This window comes from Dromiciops gliroides, chromosome 5 (assembly GCF_019393635.1).
Source record: "Dromiciops gliroides isolate mDroGli1 chromosome 5, mDroGli1.pri, whole genome shotgun sequence".
NCBI classification, from domain to species: domain Eukaryota; kingdom Metazoa; phylum Chordata; class Mammalia; order Microbiotheria; family Microbiotheriidae; genus Dromiciops; species Dromiciops gliroides.
In genome coordinates, this window is record NC_057865.1 from 245,126,176 (window position 1) to 245,147,785 (window position 21,610).

Here is a 21,610-nt window from a genome sequence, read left to right on the forward strand (position 1 = left end):
TCTTATTTCTTTCAGGGTGCAGCTTTAATTCGAATGCTGGCTAATTTTATGGGCCATTCAGTATTTCAGAGGGGTTTACAAGTAAGTAGTCTGTTTTCTATTCTCTTTTTCTTTGTGTCAGTATATTCCTTTCAAAGCATATCTCAAGATTTAGGAAATCACCAATACTGGTGGTTGCTGAATTTGATTGAAAATACGAAGACTTGTAAAGGTAAGCAGTGTCTTTCAGGATGATAGATGAAGTTGTAGATACTATTCCCACTGTGTCAACTGACTAAACTTGAACAAGTGTATGATTTTGCCTCCATTTAATGTGCCCTACCAAGCTGAAGTAATTTTCAAGTGTTCAAGAACTAGAATAACCTGGGCTGGATTTGCTGAAGAAAAATGTGCTTCACTTCAATTATGTTTAAAAGTTGATATGGAGATAAAAATGAATAATATTAACCTTGCTAGATTGATGTACGTGAGAAAAGCTCATCACGCTCCACCCATCCTCCCGCAAACACATTTGCCATTGCTTCTGATTTAGATACACAGAGATTGCTCTTGGTTCTGAAAATATCTCCCAAATTATTTTCTTTCCCAATTAATAAGCCTGTATGACTAGACACACATTTTTCTAAGCTGAATATGGAGCCTGAAGTCTTCTAAGGCAGTGATTCATGGTAAAGCCAGTCTCTTAAACTGTTTGAAAACAAACACAAATATTGAAAACAATACAACTCCTTTATTCTATTGGAATCTGTTTGAGTAAATCAGGTTACCAGCAGCTGTGATTGATGAATTATTTATGATGCATTCTGCTACTTAGAAGTGTCCTTTAAAGTAAATTGATGTTCACCTGAAATACAATTATGCTAAGACAGAGAGAGCAATCAATCTTATCTGCTCTTGGTAAGCTTTTCATTTTGAAATTTAAATAAACTACACCTGGGATCAGGTCATATTTTAGTACTATAATTCTACCTTTAACCAAAACTTACTGAAAGGTAAAATATAAAGTAAAAGTTAAATATGTTATGTCAACTATAGATATATAGAACAAGAGGGAGAGGAAACACCTTGTAAAAAGAAGTTACTTCTGCCAGCTCCCCAGATATCTTTGAAGCTTTGTACTAACAAGAACTGGAATATGTTGTTAAGGGCTAAAATTCTAGCTAGTCTGTCTAAAATATCTAATGAGTGGTCGCCAATAAATTATAAGCTTTAGCAAGAGTTAGACTTTTAAGCATTTATTAAGGAGAATAAGAATTTGGTAAAGAGAGAGAAAGGCCTAGATTCCTATCTATTAAAGGGAGAGCACATTTCTAGCTCTGCTCTCCACCAGAGTCCAAAGGAAAAAGAGAATGAGCGCCAGTCTCTTCCTTCCTCCTCCCACTAGTCCGCGTCACTTCCTGATGCCAAAGAAAAGACTCCTGGTCTTGCCCTCAAAGACCTTCGCTTCATGGGTGGAACTCTTCTACAGTAAGTCTACAGTAAGTCTCCAGCAGGTGGTGTCATTCCAATCGTTACAGTTCCCTGCTTTGTTTCCTCAAGAAACGGTACATTTCCTTGATGAAACAGTCAAAAATAACAGAATATAATAAACTATGCTAACTAACAATATAGAAAAGGAAGAGAGGAAAGTTTTGTCCAGAGGGGCGATTTTTTGTCCTCATGAACCGACGCTTTGACATGGTCTTGCAAAGGGAGGGCCTCTGCAGAGAGTACATGTTACAGATGGTGTATATTATAACAGAAAGAGAAAAGAAAAAAAAAACAACAAAAACAAAACAAAACTGTTCATATAAAGTCTCTGAGTTCTCTTGTCTTCTTGAAGTGGTAAGATGTCATCAGGAGGAAACTGGATTCTGGTCTGGAAAACTGGATTCTGGACTCTGGTCTGGATTCTGGATTCTGGACTCTGGTCTGGAAAGCTGGATTCTCTTCTTTAACTGTTTGAATTGCTGTATTTTTACTAAACCTCAGCATAGCATTGTCAATAATCAAATCAAACAATGAAAGTTCTCAAAAACATGTCTAAGGGAATACAGAATCTTAGTTGTTAACACGTGAAACATACAATAAAACAAAAATTGAACCATTCTTTAAAATTATATTATTATTATAGTCCCCCCTTATGGAGAGTAATTGAGAAGACAATTGCTGCGATATTAATTTTTAAAAATAATTTTTATCTTTGTTTCATTACTTTTTGCATCATCTGCCTAATTATCCTCATGCCATTATGAGAAATTAGAAAATCTAATATAATTGGTAACAGGTGTCAAGGCCAAATTCAACACTGTTATCTATCATGACACCTGAGATAATTATGGGGGTTACCATAAAAGAACAGAGAAATGATGGGATATGAGCATTCCCACACTTGAGCAATATGTACTGCCCATGCAGTATGCCAGGCTTAAAATAGGTGGATGGAATATATGTCCATGCCACCGAACTTATTGGAGGAAACTGAGTCAGACTTAATCAGATGCATGGGATTGAGATGTCCATGGCATCAGGCATATAGGAGGGAGCATAGAAGCCAGGTGTAGAAGTGAGATGGGTGGGATCAATACTTCCAGCCATCTGTACAATATTGTGGGGAAAAATAAAATAAAATATTAAACCAAGAGAATCCAACCTCAACATTTGTCAAAAGCCGTTCCCTCGGCCATACCTTGACTTCATGCATGTCTCCCCTCATGTGACAGTTCAGTGTCTGCTTTTGCATGTATTCCTCTTGTGATTGGATGGCACCTTGGCCAACTGGCATCTGATAACTCAGAATAAAGGCAATTAATGTCTTAAATGATAAGTTCCCATAATCCAAGTCTCATATGGATTTAAAAATTGAGGATAATAAATGATTGCAAAAAATGTGAATACATCTTGACTCAGAACACAATATATAATTATGCAACAATTTCAAATAATACCCCTTTTTTTTACTTAGTATACAATTACTTTTGTGAAAAATCAGAACATATTTAAATACAAGTTAAAGCACAACAGAATCTCAAAGAAAACTTTTTTTTTGAAAAGAGAAAACTTTTACAAATGTCCCCCTCTTTTTTTTTTTTTTTGGAATATGCTTATCAAAAATAATACTTCTTTACACTTGCCATGGCAACCAATTTGCCAGGGAAATGCTTCAAAGAGTTTGATCAAATAATCAGTTGAGAAAAAATAATAAAAACAAACAACTCAGAATATGGGAGCACAATACTCCTAGAATTAACATTGTATTATGAAATCAAAACCATCTTGCAATGTTTCAAAATTAGAGATGAATAAATAGAAAAAAATACACATGGAACAATAAAAGACAATGAAATTCAAACTAGGGAAATCTAAATGAATATGAACTTAATATTATGGTCTGGGAGGAGACAGGAAGGAGGAAAGGGAGCCTGCGCAGAGAGCGCTGGCCTTTTGGCTTCCGGACTGGATGGTGGTGGCGGCAGAGGACTTCACAGGAAATTTGAGGAAAGATAGGAATGCTAGGCTGTTAGAATTCTGTTCTCAATCCTTTTCTTTCTATTTTCCAATAAACCGTTAAAAACCTAAACTCGTTTTATCAGTGATTTTTAGTCAGTTTCCCCCATACTGGGGGAACACATTAGAATCCACATTTAGAATCTTAAATTACACAATGTATTCCAGTAGGCTCTAATCAACTCTTCTCCTTATATTGTGATCTATCAATCTATAGGGTGAGTTTTTACCAGTTTCTTCCCTTATTCTATGGCAAATAGACTACTGTGTTCACAAGTTTAGTGGGGAAATCACTTTCTTATACATTTCTCCTTTAAGAATTCATATATGCGGAGGATGTAGAGAAAGTTTGGGACCAGAATCTTTGAAATTTACCAAATCACTGGGAAATATAGGTCTGGTCTGGACATACAGGTCTTCCCTCCCCCATTATCCTCACCCTTCCTCAACCTCTCTAGTCATTTTTTTTTTTTTGAGAAGTTCAGAATATGTTGGTTCCAGAAATGATCTGTGCTTTGCTTAGGGCAACCCAAATGGAATTTTATTTACTAGCATTTGATTAATCTAGAGAGGTAGCATGGTCTAGTAGATAGAGAACTGCGTACACAGGAAGATTTAGGATCAAGTCCTTTGGATGACACATAATGGATATGTAAGCCTGGGTAAGTCACTTAACCACTCAGTGTTTTGGGCAACTCTCTAAAAATATTAAATGAAGGAAAGGGCATTGGTGGAGGGGATTTTCTCACTCATTCCCTATATGAGTGGAATCTCAGGCGAATCCCAATAATCTCAAATTACTTGTTATATAAGATTTCTATTGCTTGTCTGCATCAGTGTTTGTACATCTTTCAGTAGATTGAATATCTAGAATCATTTTCTTTGAAAAATATTTATTGCTCAGGAACATGTCTTTATCTCTTTTTTTAGCTCCTTTCCATACAATACATGTTGTTAGTAGATATTTCTTTTTCCAGCAAATCAGCGAAGTCATAATTTATCTAAGATAGCTGATGGCTTGGTCCTTGACTTCTGTTGTAAGTAGCCTCTCTTTGGAGCCTGGACAGACATTTGAATTTGTCTTGCCATACTTGAATTGGTTAATTTGGAACTTGGTGTATGGTGCCATGTGTTTGTCAACATTTCATTTCATTTGCTCCCTGACATCACATTGATCAGGCAGATCTGTATCCCTCTGAACTTCACTTGCCACTGTATTTATGCTCATCCCTCAACCTGATTTAGTGCATCATCAGCAGTTTGGATTAGTTTACAGTAAGCCTCTGTGTCTGGGTGATAAATTAGCATATCTTGTGCATGAAGATGTATGGTGTACATTCTGGAGTTGACCTCCTGAACAGACACTTTGTGTCAGGGAGCTGAGTGGTCATGGGGTGGAAATTATAAGCTTTCTTGTCTTAAAAGGACCCTGGGGAGTCTTGGCTTACAAGTTGTTGAAAGAGCTAATTTAGCATGTCAAAAGTACCACCTCCAGAAAACCTCCCCAATTGTTCCCATGTTCATTAGGGTTATTTTGTATGCCAACAAATCAGTTTGTTATTTGAAAACAGTCTAGAGGATATAGGTGTGGGTGCAGGCAGACCCCATTTCTGAATGCATTCTAAAGAGGCAGCTAGGTGATATAGTCGATAGAGTGTTGGACTTGGAGTCAGGAAGGCCTGAGTTCAAATCTAGCCTTAGACATTTATTATCTGTGTGATCCTGGACAAGACATTTAACTTATCTTGGCTCCAGTTTCCCCATTGGTAAAATGGGAATGATAATAGTACCTACCTCCTAGGATTGTTCTGAAGATAAAATGAGATAATATTTGTGACATGCTTTGCAAACCTTAAAGCACTATATATATGGTAAAATACTTTTAAGGCAGTTTTTGAACACTCAGAACTAATTTCCCTTCAGAAAAGATAGTATAAATTATGTTTAAGCTCCCAGACCAGTCCACAAAAGCTTCTTAAACCCTTAATGTTCCTCAAGTACAGTACTAATCATACTAGTTCAATCTGTGTCAAACCACCATTTATTACTTTTTTTTCCATGCAAAAATGCATTCTGGTTTGGCTGAAGCAATTCCCATAGCAGTAGGGGCTGTCAGGGAATGACATAAGATGATTTTTATTTGTGAATCCCGAATTGATAGCAACAAGACTAGGAGTTCCCTTGGAGATGTAAATGAATTATCTTGAGTGTTTTGGACCAACAGAATCTGTACCGATTGTCATCCATTGTACTTTTACTGGGACAAGAGAGAAAATTGTGGAAGGAATGGCATGAGCTAAGGATAGAATTTCCTGAACAAAGGGAAAGGGGAAATAATGGGCACAACCCAGAAATGGGTCAGTGAAGGTATGAGGTAATCACCATCAACTAACAAGCAGAATCCCATGAAGCCTAGAATATGAGAAACAATATGGCAAAGTGGATAGGGCATTGAACTTGGAGCAAGAAACACCTGGGTTCCAATCCTGCCTCAAGCACTTATTCTCTGTGTGATCCTGGATGAATCACATAACTTTCTTGGCCTTATTGTTCTTCTATGTCAAACTGGTTAGAAGATGGGCTCAGTAGCCTTTGGGGTCCCTCCCAGGATATACTATGATCACATTATTCCCCCCTTTTTTTTGGTGAGGCAATCGGGGTTAAGTGACTTGCCCAGGGTCACACAGCTAGTAAGTGTTAAATGTACAAAGCCAGATTTGACCTCAGGTCCTCCTGAATCTAGGGTTGGTGCTCTATCCACTGTGCCACCTAGCTGCCCTGATCGCATTATTTCTTAGTAACTATTAGGCTTTTTTTTCTTTTAACTATTAGGCTTTTGAGACCAAGATAATTCTAGAAACTCATAGCTAGAAGAGATCTAAGAGATTATCTAGTCAAATACCATCATTTTATACATGAAGAATCTGAAGCTGAGAAAGAGCTTAAATGACTTCTCCAAGGTTACCCAGTAAATTAATAGCAGAGCTAGAACAGGAACCATGGTCTTTAGAATTCTCAGCCTAGTTGTTTGTTTGTTTTTTTCCCAGCATACCCAAAAATCTACTTACCTCATTTTTGTCTGGTTCCCTATGTGGCACCTAGGATCCCCTTTCAACTTATACAATAGATCCCCCCTGGAAAGCTACTCAGATTCAAAGTACTTTGTGCATGCATATTCCCTAAAACCATAAGTATAAGTCCCTGATAATGTACTTGTCATTAATACTGAGATGATGCTATCAGTTCAGAATGATAGCACTGAATGAAATAAGAAAAACAGCAACAAAACATTTCTCTCATAGACCTGCAACAGGCTATCCCTGAACAGTGCACATCCATGAGAAGAGGTATTGGGATAAACTCATGGAAACATACATATGTAGAAAATATAAGTGTGCAAGATACACTCTAAGGGGCATGTATGGACAGAGTATATGTGGTAAGGGCACATGTAGGGAAAACCAGGAAGGCAAGAAACATGCATATCCAAGGTGCCAGCATGAAGGGACACATGGCTCGGATGCTGCAGGACCACTGATGTCTTCTGGTGCTGTACTATCCTATGCCTCTTGGTCCTGCTCCCTGCTACTTTCTCATAGACTCTTCTGGACACTGCACTGCTAAATGCTGCACTATCAGACACTGTTTTGTGGAATAAATATTCTTAAGCATCTGGATCATTTGAAATCCTTCAGTATCTCTTGTTCTGGTGAGAAAATCCTCTTAATAATGGTTTAGAATACAGTTCTGTAAAAGGCTTTATTCCCTATGTTGTTACAAGCCAAGGCACGGAGAAGTAACAGTTGGTGTGTAAAAAAGCACATCTCTATAGGGGAAGTAGGCTTCCGAATGTGACGTTTTTCCCACAAGTACTTACAATACATAGAAAACAAACAAAGTTATGCTAGGATCACAACTGGTCAGTCACTGGTTTGGGGGTAATTTATTGTGTTTCAAGATGAGATAAGGAGACTCTCTACTTGATCAGTTCATCATTGCCCTCAGGTGGTCCAAGACAAGAAGTATTCTTTTATCTTTTGGTTGCCTTTGCTCTATAACTGAAGTAAAAGAAGGCAAAACATAAGAAATTTGATGTGAACTGGAGGCTATTTTAACGTAAGATTACTTATGTGAAGAAGTGGAAAGTTCAGTGCCCTCCTTTCTCTGCCACCATGCTTTTCAGGAGAACAGATCCTTTTTTGTTGTTGTTCTCTCCTCCTGCTCCATACTTAGAAAAAGGAGAAACCATTGCCTAAAACCAGCAAAAAAAAAAAAAAAAGGTCCTCTCCGTCCTTTTAAAAGAGCTGTCCTGTCTTGTTCACTCAGTCTTGAGTCAGAAGTCTCAAAACTCTCCAGCAGGAGATCCTCAGCCCCAAGTGCCAAGATCTTTGCAACAAAGAATAGGATCTGGGCAGCTAGGTGGGGAAGTGGATAAAGCAGTGGCACTGGATTCAGGGGGACCTGAGTTCAAATCTGACCTCAGACCCATGACACTTACTAGCTATGTGACCCTGGGCAAGTCACTTAACCCTCTTTGCCCTGCATAAACAAAACAAAACAAAAACAACAACAAACAAACAAAAACATAGAATAGGGTCCTCACAGTTAGCTAGTGCCCTTGAGCTAATTCTTTTCTTTAGTTTCTTGGTCCTTGGGTCCTGTTGTCAGAAACCTCCCCCTAGTGCAGAGGTATGCAGACATATTTCACAGGGTCTGTGAACTTGAATGGTGAAATACTTTTATAACTATATTTCAATATAATTGGATTTTGGGGGGTAATCTTTTGCTTTTTATTTTATGCATTTAAAAACATCATTCTGAAAAAAAGACCCATAGGTTTCACTAGATTTCCAAGGGATCCCATGAGACAACAAGGATAACAAATCCTGCCCTAGCTTATGTTGGAAATTCCTTATACTTCCCACTTTTAATCTCTGAAGGTTAAACTTTGAAGTAATAATTATTTCCCTAAAATACTACCAAATACTGAACTTCAGTGTCCTATTTTTGAGCCCTAAGTCTTTTCTATTCTCCCAGGTTGATGAATAGATGGGGAGAAAGGGAAGTCCAAGGGAAGAGGTCATTGTTTCTTCTGCCTGTACAGGAAGCATAGGGATCCACTTTCCTGGTTTCTTATGTGCAGATAATGATAGCCCACAGCTTAAGAAGGACTTTGGTGGCACTCTCTTGTTAATACAATACACCTAAATCCAAATTATGTGTCACCAATTAATCTCAACAATGAACCAATAATGTCACTTATGTGCCAATAATGAATCCTCTGAAATAGCCTTTTGAATGTTATACAATATTATATAATACAATAATGATTCAACTGGAACCAGTTAATGAATTTTACAAAATTGTAACTTTGAATAGAGCACTAATTGGACCTAGTTGTAGTAGTAAATCTTTTAGAAAACTCAAAGATAGCTTCTTTGATTGTTACAAAGACAACTGGGTCATGGACAAAGATTAGAAGCCTACTCAGCATTCTGCAATGGCCTCAGGTGAAAGAGAGCAGGTGAACTGATTCACTGGGACTATGGAAAAGAAATTGTAAAAGGCTGTAAACAGGCATCTAGCCTAAATGAAGTGTTTCTTGGGATTTGCACTGACAGAAGGCAGTACAGATCCAAATATATAATGAAAAAACATTGGAAAATTTGATTTGTTTTTTTTTTCTTTTTTCTTTTTTTTTTTTAAATGAGGAAATTGGGGTTAAGTGACTTGCCCAGGGTCACACAGCTAGTAAGTGTCAAGGGTCTGAGGCCGGATTTGAACTCAAGTCCTTCTGAATCCAGGGCTGGTGCTTTATCCACTGTGCCACCTAGCTGCCCCAAATTTGATTTGTTTTAACAGATCTATAGTTAATACCTTGAAAAATTAAGATGGATGCATAATGTACATGTTATAGATGAAAAATTAAAATCAAACAAAAATATTGGACACCTACTGTGTGCCAGGCACTTGGGATAAATTTTTAAAAGAGAGATAGTCTGCCCTCAAGGAGTTTAAGACTTAATAGAACCAGTAATTTGTGGACACAAACAACTATTCTACAAATTAGAACGTTCTAAGTGGTCAAAAGAGCAGAGAAGGCAGGAGATTTAGCCAAGGAAGGATGAATTTCTTTTTTTAATCATAAAAGTATTTTAGGGGTATCTAAGTGGTGCAGTGTGTAGAGCACTGGCCCTGGAGTCAGGAGGACCTAAGTTCAAATACAGCCTCAGACTTACCAGCTGTGTGGTCCTGGGCAAGTCACTTAACTCCAATTGCCTCTTTCTTCCTTCCTTCCTTCCTTCCTTCCTTCCTTCCTTCCTTCCTTCCTTCCTTCCTTCCTTCCTTCCTTCCTTCCTTCCTTCCTTCCTTCCTTCCTTCCTTCCTTCCTTCCTTCCTCCCTCCCTCCCTCCCTCCCTCCCTCCCTCCCTTTCTTTCTTTCTTTCTTTCTTTCTTTCTTTCTTTCTTTCTTTCTTTCTTTCTTTCTTTCTTTCTTTCTTTCTTTCTTTCTTTTGTAAGGCAGTTGCAGTTAAGTGACTTGCCTAGGGTCACACAGCTAGTAATTAAGTGTCTGAGGCCGGATTTGAACTCAGGTCCTCCTGAATCCAGGGCTGGTGCTCTATCCATTGCACCCTCTAGCTGCCTTGCAATTGCCTCATTAAGAAAAAAAAAACAATAAACAAAACAAAAACCCCAAAACAAAACCAAAAACCAAACAACAAAAAACATGAAAGTATTTTATTTTCCAGTTACATGTAGAGATAGTTTTCAACATTTGTTTTTATAAGATTTCTAGTTCCAAAATTTTCTCCCTCCCTCCCTTCCCCCTTCAAGATAGCAAGCAATCTAATATAGGTTATGTATGTACAATCACATAAAACCTATTTCTTCATTACTCATGTTGTGAAAGAAGAATCAGAACAAAAAGGGGAAACCTCAAAAAAGAAAACCAAAAAAACCCAAAAAAATGTAGAAACAGTATGGTTCAATCTGCATCCAGAGTCCACAATTCTTTTTTCTGGATATAGAGAGAATTTTCCATCATTAGTCCTTTGGAATTATCTTGGAACATTGCATTGCTGAGAAGAGTTAAGTCTATCACAATTGCTCATCACATAATGTTGTTGATATTGTGTACAGTGTTTTCCTGGTTCTGCTAACTTTACTCAGCATCAATTCATATAAGTCTTTCCAGGTTTTTCTGAAATCCACCTGCTTATCATTTCTTAAAGCACAATAATATTCCATTACATTCATGTACCACAACTTGTTCAGCCATTCTTCAGTTGATGGGCATCCCCTCATTTTTCAATTCTTTGCCACCACAAAAAGAGCAGCTATAAATATTTTTGTACACATGGGTCCTTTTAAGGAGGGATGACTTTTAGCTAGAGGGTCAGGGAGAGTTTCACGGAATAGGGGTACCCAATCTTGGCTTTAGTGGAAGAGTTGGCTTTTATATATAGAAATGTGGAAGTAAGGAGGCTATTATAGACCAGGAAGACAGCAAGTACAAATGTGTGGAGATGGAATAGGGCAACATAAGACCACAGAGTACATCTGGATTAGAAATAGTAATCTGGGGCAGCTAGGTGGCGCAGTGCATAGAGCACTGGCCCTGGATTCAGGAGGACCTGAGTTCAAATTTGACCTCAGACACTTGAAACTTACTAGTTGTGTGACCCTGGGCAAGTCACTTAACTCTCATTGCCCTGAAAAAAAAAAGTAATCTGTTTGAATTTAAGTAAATTCAAGAAACTCTAAGTATATAGTATGTGAGGTATTGTGCTTAGTAGTTGGTATACAAGGACCTTGCATTCTATTGGAGCATATAACATTTACACACACCAGGAAGTGAATAGGAAGGGTATAGAGTGTATTAATGTAAAGAGCAACTTAGTATTGATTGGGTGATTAGTGAACAAGCTATCTGAAGGAGCTATGATATTTATACTGTTATTGTTCATGATTGCAAAGCCTTTGATTCTGTTCTACACTCTTGGCTTCTTCATATCCTGCAAATACCAAAAAAAAAAATACAACCAAGTATATAGTGAGACCTCTCGAACAGAGGTGTCAAATTTATTGGTTTGCAACCCCCAGCTTGCAGCTGAAACCAGATTAAATTGTGATCAGTTAATGTTTGCCAAAATAAATAAAAATACAGTATAACATAATTTAGGCTAATTAGTGGTTTTCTAAGTCAACATGAAAGAATTCTTTTCTTTTTGAGCCTGATATGACTGCAGTAGCATATACAGTGCCCACATAGAAAACTGATGTCAGTTGAGATGTATCACCAAGATCATGACTTTAGGAACAATTGATATAAAATGTAGTATTTTAGGGAGACTATATAAGAATATTAAGGTTCTACCATTCCCTAATTTTATTATCTCTTTTATGTTGAATGAATATTCCTAATAAAGAAGGAATTGAACCAAATTATCCATAATGTCCATGGATGACATTTAGCTATTATTTATGGCTCCACTGAAAAATACAGTTAACATCTTATAATTTCTTTCTCCAGTGTCCTAGAACTTATTAAGTGTGATATTTTTGATGTACACCACGTAATGATAGAAACAGAAAACAACAAGTTTTAATCTGGAATGAAACACTGGGTGGAGGTGGAATGTACAAACACACTGGTTTCTTCCAAGAAAGGTATAAACAACAAAAAGATATTAAAGAGATGACTGTGACTGAATATGTTATGAGACTTATTTGCATCCTGAAGTCAAAGCTGAAGAGGAAAAATACATCTAAAGCACTTGACATCCATATAATTCCAACTATAAGGTGCTCTTTTGAAGCTGGAAAATGGATCATATAAATTATACTAACAAAAACACATACAGTAGTGTCGATATTTCCGCTCTACAAAGGAGGAGGAAGAATGATAGACATTCTTAGACTACATGACAAACAGGTCAGTAATCTATAGAGATGTTTTTTGAACAGGCAGATGTCAACTCACTGAGCAGCAGTCAATCCTGATAAGAAATATGTGCTATTGGATTTGTCAAATGTAACTGAAAGCAATTTTCTGTGGATGGGGTTTATGGAATAGATAATACTCAAGGATAGAACAGAAGTACATTTTATGGGGACCATTTCCAGGAGGTCTAGGGCACCATGGAGTGGTCAGGGTTAGAAGACAGTATGATGGGGGCGGCTAGGTGGCGCAGTGGATAAAACGCGGGCCCTAGATTCAGGATTACTGAGTTCAAATCCGGCCTCAGACACTTGAAGCTTACTAGCTGTGTGACCCTGTGCAAGTCACTTAACCCCCATTGCCCTGCAAAAAAAAAAAAAAAAAAAAAAAAAGAAGACGACAGTATGATGGCTGGTGTGTGTGCTTACTCAAATGGAGGTTCAAAAATGAAGTTGCCAATCCATGCAAGAGGCCATAGGCAGTAGAGATGTTGCTAGAGTGAGAAGAATTATGTGAGTAGAGGTAGAGTGGTAGTCTGATACATCATTAGAGGGTATGAATGAAGAGGAAAATGGTTCATCTTAGGATGACATCAAACAAATGGCTCTCATATGAATTTGTTTTGTAGAAAGGGAAGAGGTTTGGATGGCAGTTCAGTATTAGTCCTTTGCCACTGGAAATTATAGAAAGGTTGTCATTTTAAAAATAACTTTTTTTTTTTTTTGGTGAGGCAATTGGGGTTAAGTGACTTGCCCAGAGTCACACAGCTAGTAAGTGTTAAGTGTCTGAGGCCGGATTTGAACTCAGGTCCTCCTGAATCCAGGGCCGGAGCTCTATCCACTGTGCCACCTAGCTGCCCCTAAAAATAACTTTTTAAAGAGACCAAACATAAATGATTAATATAGATTACAAGGAAATGTTGACAGAGAGAGAGAGAGAGAGAGAGAGAGAGAGAGAGAGAGAGAGAGAGAGAGAGAGAGGACATTTATTAAGCAAGAGCTTATTATATGCAATACACTGTGTTCAGTACTGGAAACACAAATATAAGCAAAAATAATATTGCCCTCAAAGAGCTTACATTTTTTAAAAGTAACAAACATTTTTATTTTTAGTTTTGGTTCCAATTTTTATCCCTCCTTCCTTCCCCCCCCTCCCCCTTCCCTGAAGAGGTAAGCAATCAGATATGGGTTATACATGTGACATTATATAAAACCACATTAGTCATTTTGGATAAGAAAATTTGAATAAAAGAAAAAAATGAAAGTGCAAAATAGCATTCTTCAGTTTGTGTTGCATCAATATCAGTTCTTTCTTTGGAGGTGGATAGTATGTTTCATCAATAGTCCTTTGGGATTGTCTTGGATCATTGTATTGTTGAGAATAGTTGTCATTCACAGTACTTCATCAAAAAATATTGCTATCTCAGTGCACAATGTTCTCTTGGTTCTGTTCACTTCACTATACATCAGTTCATACAAGTCTTTCCAGGCCTTTCTGAAATCATCCTCCTTGTCATTTCTTATAGCACAATCATTTTCCATCACCATCATATATATGCCACAGCTTGTTTAGCCATTCCCCAACTGATGGGCATTCCTTTGATTTCCAATTCTTATCCACCACAAAAAGAGCTGCTATAAATATTTTTGTACAGATAAGTCTTTATAAGAGCTAACATTTGAGTGGGGGAAGATAACACATAAAAGGGAGCTAAAAAGCGGGGGGCAAAAGGGAATGAGGAGATTCTGTGCCCACATGTTGAAGTTGTCTAGGGCACCAAAGGCTGGTCAGGGTTTGAAGACAGTATGATGGCTAATGTCAATGTTTCCTTGAATGGAAGTTCAGAAAGGAAGTTGTCAGCCAGAGCAAGAGACTATATGGAGTATGGGTTATGCGAGAGGGAGAAGAATGCAGCTGGGGTTGGTGGTCGTGCAAAAGTGGAATGGTGGTCCAGGACATCATGAGTTAGTATGGGTTTGAAGGGGAAAACTAGGCAACATCATTGTTGTTTTTGTTCATTGGTGTCTGACTCTTCATGACCTCATGGACCAAGGTATGCCAGGCCCTTCTCTCCTCCAATATCTCTCAAATATACTACACGCTGTAAAAATTTAGTTGTTATCAAATGCCTACTTAGATATGACCTGGTATGTTGAATTATGCATCAACATCTCACTCCTTTTCGTGATCTGAGAGACAACAAATCCATTTGCTGTAGAAAGGGAAGAGGTTTGGATGGCAGTTCAGTATTAGTCCTTTGCCACTGGAAATTATAGAAAGGTTGACATTTTTAAAATAACTTTTTTTTTTTTGGTGAGGCAATTGGGGTTAAGTGACTTGCCCAGAGTCACACAGCTAGTAAATGTTGCCAAATTTTTCATAACCCCCACATTCAGTTATGTGACCCCACATGGGGTTGCAACCCAAAGTTTAAAAAGCTTTGTTTTATATTGCATTATCACAGAACAGTAAATATTATTACTCCCATTTTACAGATGATGAAACTGAGGCTTATGTGACTTAAGTGACTTTCCTGTTGTCAAATAGCTAGTGAATATCAGTGGTGGAGTTGAATGCAGGTTCCTGTTGATCCCAAGTTGAGCCCTCTTTCTACTGCATGACTACTGCTAAGCCTTGGTTCTTTCATCTGTAAGATCATTTTACAAAATGATCCCCAAAGTCCCTAACAAGTTTAAATATTATAACCCTATAAGTAGAGACTCATGGCCTACTCATACTTGGAGAAAGGAAGATGAAGCAAATGAATGACACAAATACAGCAGCAGTGTCATAGAAGTCAAAAGGAAAGGAGTATGTCTATTTCAGTTAAATATCCTATGGCTTCCTAGCACCCACCATTCATCTTTCCATTGCCCTCTAGATTATCTATAACTTTGATTGATCTGGTAGTGGTATTCCATGATTACTAGCCAGACAGCCTCCCCAGAGTAATCTTCATGAAAATATGTTTTATAGCAGTGAGTAGTTTGGGGTCATAAAAAGGATCTTTTTTGTTTGTTTTTCACAGAAAGGATTGTACCCTTTCAAATACCAGGAACCTAATCTTCTTCTAGGGCAGTTTGGTGAGGACAGAGTACCCAGACCTGCAGTCAGAAAGGCCTGAGTTCAAATTCAGCCTCAGACACTTACTATCTGTGTGACCCTGGACAAGTCATTTATCTCTATTTGCTTCAGTTTCCTCATCTGTAAAATGAGCTGGAGAAGGAAATGGCAAACCATTCCAGTATCTTTGCCAAGAAAACCCCAAATGGGGGTCATGAAGAGTTGGACATGGCTGAAATGATTCAATAACAGTAACTACAGCCTTCTCTTATATTGTTCTGGGCTCAATTCATCATTCAGTTGTACCACTTGTCCAAGAGATATATGTATATGTTCTTGTGTGTGTGTGTGCATGTATGTACACATATATACACATATATACATACATATATATATATACACATACACACATATAGATAGATTTTTTTTGGAGTAGATTTTGCTCAGTCCAGTGATTTAATTTACCTAGGCAAGTCATGGTATGGAGTTTCCCAACAATGAAATATATTGGTAATTCCTCTATAATTTATAACCTTAGAGAATTGCCTGGGGCACTAGAGGGTTAAATGGCTTCCCCTTGGTCACACTGCTAGTATGTGTCAGAGGGAAGATTTGAACCCCCAGTCTTTGTGATTTTAAGACTATCCCTGCATCTTCTACATCATGCTGCCCCCTCCCACAACCACTAATACATGGAAGCTTTTGATCAAAAACTCTCTTCCTAACCTCTACTGCAGGGACCTCTTAGCTTCTTGGTTTTGTTTTTTTGTTTTTGATGAGGCCATTGGGGTTAATTGACAGAGCTAGTAAGTGTCAAGTGTCTGAGGCTGGAGTTGAACTCATGTCCTCCTGACTCCAGAGCTAGTGCTTTATCCACTGCACCACCTAGCTGCTCCCAGAACTCTCGGCTTCTTAAAAACTTTTGCCCCCACCTAAGTAGAACATCGGAACTTCTGGTTCTGAGTCATTTCCCTAGATGGAACTTTAGTCTTCTCATTTTCATTATGGCAGCACCAGCTTCCTTTATTAGTACTCAGAAGGCATCAAGAATAGAACTGGTTTTATTAGCATAGTAAAGGACACAGAAGGGGAGACAAGTACTCAAACATATAATAGCATTGGGACCCTCCCTTTCCTTTCTAGTACTCTGTGTGACCCTAAAGAATTCTACTGCTCTTCCTTATCTTACTTCCCTAGAAGAGCTCCCATGAAATGAAGACACTCAGGTTTGATAGAAGGTTCAGTCATGGATCTCTCCAGTGGGCTGCTACCTATCCCTAATGATCTCTCTCTCTTCCTGTCTCTCTCTCTTTGTGTCTCTGTTTCTCTGTCTGTCTCTGTGTGTGTGTGTATATATATATATATATATATATATATATATACATACATATATATATATATATATATACATACACACACATACACACACACACACATATATATATATATATATATGTCATGACTTAAAGTTTTACTCAACTTGTGGCTTCAAGTGAGAGGAAAAGATCTGGAACAAAAAAAGTCAAAAATCTAGGAGTTAAGATGCTCTCCATGTTTTGGAGAGCCCTTATCTCCCTCCCAGCCCTTCACCCCAAGACCGCATAAAGTCCCTGCTATTTTACAGGCTTGCCCTTAGTGGAGGCCTAGAAAAGGAAAGATCGCTCAGGTTGTGTTGTTTGGTGTCTCACTGCTCCCTTACCAGCTCCATATTTCTGCCTTGTTGCTCCAGTGCTCTGATGCTATTGCCCTGTTCTTAACAGATATCAGTATGCTGGCTTGGCATAACTGATGACCTTTTTCCCCATCTAACATAATAATCCTTTTTGACACTTATTTCCCTCTTAGATCTTCCTTTTTAGGGCAGCTAGATGGTGCAGTGGATAAAGCACCAGGCTAGAGTCAGGAAGACCTGAGTTCAAATCTAGCCTCAGATATTAGCTGTGTAACCTTAGACAAGTCATTTAACACCCTTAGCCTCATTTTCCTCATTTGTAAAATAGGGGTAATAATAGCATGCTTCCCAGGGTGGTTGTGAGGACCAAATAAGATAAATATAAAGTGCTTAGCACAGTACTTGGCACACAGTAAGCCCCATGTAAATGTTTGTTATTATTATTAATTATTAGCTTCATCTCCTCTTTAGGAGATAGTGCTAGCTTTATGACATCTTGACTGAAATCCTCGCTGAGTGCATTATAACTTTTCCACAATTTTGCCTTCTTCTCAAATCCTGTCCTTTCATGCACAAGGTTGGGAACAACTCACTGTTTAAGTGAATCATGTATTTTTATCAATTCTGTTAATTTCTTGAGCCCTCCCCAAATTATAATTTTATCTAGGCTGTTTCTCAGGCAAAAGAAACATGATTTGTTGATGGGACCCATACTTTTACATTTTCTGTCTTGGTGGAACCTGTGTTAATTTACACTCTTTTGTGACAATGTGTCATTTTCCCAGATATAATGACATATCAAAGTAGAAGCTTTTGAAGTTGCTTGACTAAATTATTTTGATCTCTTATGTAACCCCTTTTTAAACAACATATTAAACATAGCATAATCTTTTATTCACCCTATCATTCAATCAGCACCGTGATTGAGAATATGTAGTTCATTGGAGATTATTGTAAACACAAGCCTTCCTATTTCTTTCTCATGGTTGATCAAGGATGTTCTATATACATTCATAGACCTTTCACAAAGACTTTTTTAGGGATGAGCAAGTAGGCAAATGAGTTAAGAGCTATTGTTATCTTCTCAGATACCTTTTGTGGCATTAAGACAGTTCTTTCCATTCTTTTGAAAATTCTTTGTACTAATTTGAAAATCAATCCTTGAGTGCCTTTAAATTTTTGTTTTGTTCAGCATGGATTTCTTCATTTTGGCTGGATGAATTTTCTGACTTCATTATCTTGAGTGCCATTTCCCTTTGTTCATGTAACCCACTAAATACTCTTGTATTCTAGTAAAACTATGGCATTTCCACTGTCAAGGATAAAGAAGATATAAGTACACTATGCAATTTTTTGCAGATTGGTTTAATTTCATACCTATTTGTTGTCATCATTTCTCCCTTTTTTGGGGGGTGTTATCATCATTTCTAATATCCTGGCTAATTGACAATGAATTCGTTGGCTTTAAAACAGTTGAAAATATAAATTATCCTTCAACCCTTTCTTTATCAAAATGTGTAATTTATTTAAATAAGTATCCATGTTTTATATTAATAACAATTTACATTAAATTTTCCTAGGATATTGTTTCTATATATAAATATTATAGCCTTATTCTTTCAAAATATGCTCTCAATTACCAAGCATTCTCCTCACCTCTTAAGCCTTTAAAAAAAGAAATAAAAATTAAAAAATAGAAACCCTGTTTCATATAAGCATAGTCAAACAAAATAAATTCTTATGTTTGCCACATCCAAAAAAGTGTTTCTCATTCTGCATATTAGTTCATCATATCTTTGCATCAGGTAGGTAACATTCTTCAGTTCTCTGGAATCACAACTGATCATTGTAGTGATCCGAGATTTTAAGACTTTTGGAATTGTTCTTTTATGATATTGATGCTATAGTATAACATATTCTTCTGATTCTTCTCATTTCACTTTGAATTAGTTCATATAATATTCCAAACTCTCTCTCTAAAACCGCCCCTTTCTTCATTTCTTAGAGCACAATAATACTCCCTCTCATTTATATACGGTAATTTATTCAGCCATTCACCAATCAGTGGCCTCTTCCTTAGTTTCTAGTTCTTTGTTACTACAAAAAGAGCTGCTATAAACTTTTTTTGTCTTTATGGCATAGGCCCAAAGTAGAATTGATAAATTAAAAAGCATGCAGTTTTGAAACTTTGGGGGGAGCTATTATTTCAAATTGTTTTCTGGAATGGCTGGACTAACTCACAACTCAAACAAAATAATGTTTTTCTGCAGCTTCTCCCACGTTGGTCGTTTGTCTTTTTTTTTTTTTTTTGGTTAGTCTTGCCAACCTGATGGATGTCAGTTGGAACATTAGAGTGACTTTAATTTACACTTCTCTAATTATTAGTAATTTGGAACTTTTTAAAAATATGGCTATGCCAACTTTTTTCTCCCTTGAGAGCTTCTTGCTCATATCCTTATTGATTGGGGCATTTTGCTCATTTTTTTAAAAAAATCCAATCAGTTCCTTATATATCTCAGAAATTATCTTCTCATCAAAGAAACTTGATGCAATTTTTCCCATTACTTGACTCTTTTCTAACCTTAGCTATATTGGATCAGTTTGCTCAAAAACCTTATTTTTATATATTTTAAAATTTCTATTTTGTCTTCTTTAATATTCATTCTCTGTATCTGTCTCTGTCTCTCTCTTGTTTGGTCATGAACTTCCTATCTATAAATATGAAAGTAGTTTCTTCTTTGTTCCTCCAATTTGTTTAAAATGTGATAATTTGTGTCTAGGTCATGTTATTTGAGATTATCTTAGCATAAAATGTGAGGTGTTGGTCTAAACCCCATTTCTATTATGCTGCTGTCCAGTTTTCCCAGGAAGTTTGATAAGATAATGAGTTCTTAACCCAGTAGCTGGGATTTGGGGGTTTTCAAATACAAAACTTATTCTTAAAAATAATTTGAGTGTTCGGTCTCTTAGATTGAAAATTTTTTCTTAGCTTAGACTCTTTTTGTTTCATTTCTACATGTTATATGCCTGGTAATTACCTTTTTCCTTTCCACTTATTATTCCTGCAATAATAATATAAAGCCACAATTATGAATTCCTAAGATAACATTGATTGGTTCAGTAGCTATTAAAACAAAAATTAGTATGTAGGACTATTGCCTTTTCTTTTTAAAACAAAACAATATTGTTTTTAATGATTTGAACCTAGTAACATTATTCATGTTGTTATGAGTCAACAGCAGGGAAATGAAATTACAGAAAAAAAAAAAGACTATTCTTAACATCTAATGCAAACTCAAACAATTAAGCCCACATTTGAAAGTGATAGAGTGATTCACCTTCCTGTTCATCCTGTGGTGTAAATTCAAGATCAGCTAGGATTAGAGTTGGATAAAGATAAACTTTTCTTGATTACTATTTAACTGCTATTTTCCATAAGGTAACCTACAACATGATATGTTTGGCTCCAATTATCAGGGTAGAAATTGCTTATGCAAATCAATGCAAGGCAATGAGGTGTGGAGAGGATATCATTATTATTGGTTGGTGCTCATGAAATTCTGATGACCTGAAGTTAATGACAGTCAAACAAAGAGAGGGATTATTAGGAATGAAAATGTGCCCAGTTACCTGCGTTAGAATAGAAGGATCCTATGTTATCATGGGCTTCACTGATGACGTGGCAGCTACAGGCCCCCATTCATATTATAAATATATACACATATGTATTTTCACATAGTACACACACATATATATACATACTCACATACATATGTATATATATATTTATTCATATATTTGTTTATTCATTTATGTACTTATTTATTTACTTATCTATCTATCATCTATTTATTTGTTTGTACATGGATGTATGGGTCTTATGTACTCTGTCATGACCTTCGGGTTTTCAAATTTGTAATGATATATTGAGGTTATAAATGAGAAAGTAAACCATTTGCCTGAGGTATATAGTAGGATGAAGCATGGTGTTCTGGAAAGAATGCTACATTGCCAGTTAGAAGACCTTCATTCAAATCCCAACTCTGCTGCTTTCTCTGTGTATGATTTTGTGTAAATCACTTAGCCTCTTAGGGTCTTAGTTCTAGAAAATAAGGGGGTTAAATTATTTCTGATACCTTCCAGCTCTATAACCCAATTCTTAGTTAATTCCTGTAGCTTCTTCCCCTCCCCCCCATGTTTACCCTAAATGGTGGTCCTTTGTGACACATGGGGGAGGGGAAGGAAGGAATAAACATTTATTTAGTGCCTCCTATGACCCAGACATTGTGGTAAGAACTTTTACATATATTATTTTATCTTCGCAACAAGCCTGCCATGTATGTGCTATTGTTATTCCAGTTTTGCAGTTAAGGAAACTAAGGCAAAAGGAGGTGATATAACTTGCCTAGGGTCACACAGCTAGTAAACAGACTGAATCTGAACTTAGT

At 37.0% G+C, this 21,610-nt stretch overlaps 1 protein-coding gene across 2 annotated transcripts in view; it reads left to right on the forward strand.

Annotated features, from left to right (window-relative positions):
- The window catches only part of TRHDE (thyrotropin releasing hormone degrading enzyme), a 516,103-nt gene that overhangs the window by 348,616 nt on the left and 145,877 nt on the right, over positions 1-21,610 (forward strand). For both annotated transcript variants that reach the window (XM_043966938.1, XM_043966939.1), the window contains one exon: positions 16-81. In XM_043966938.1, coding sequence (XP_043822873.1) covers positions 16-81 — 66 coding nt within the window. The remainder of the gene's footprint in view (positions 1-15; positions 82-21,610) is intronic.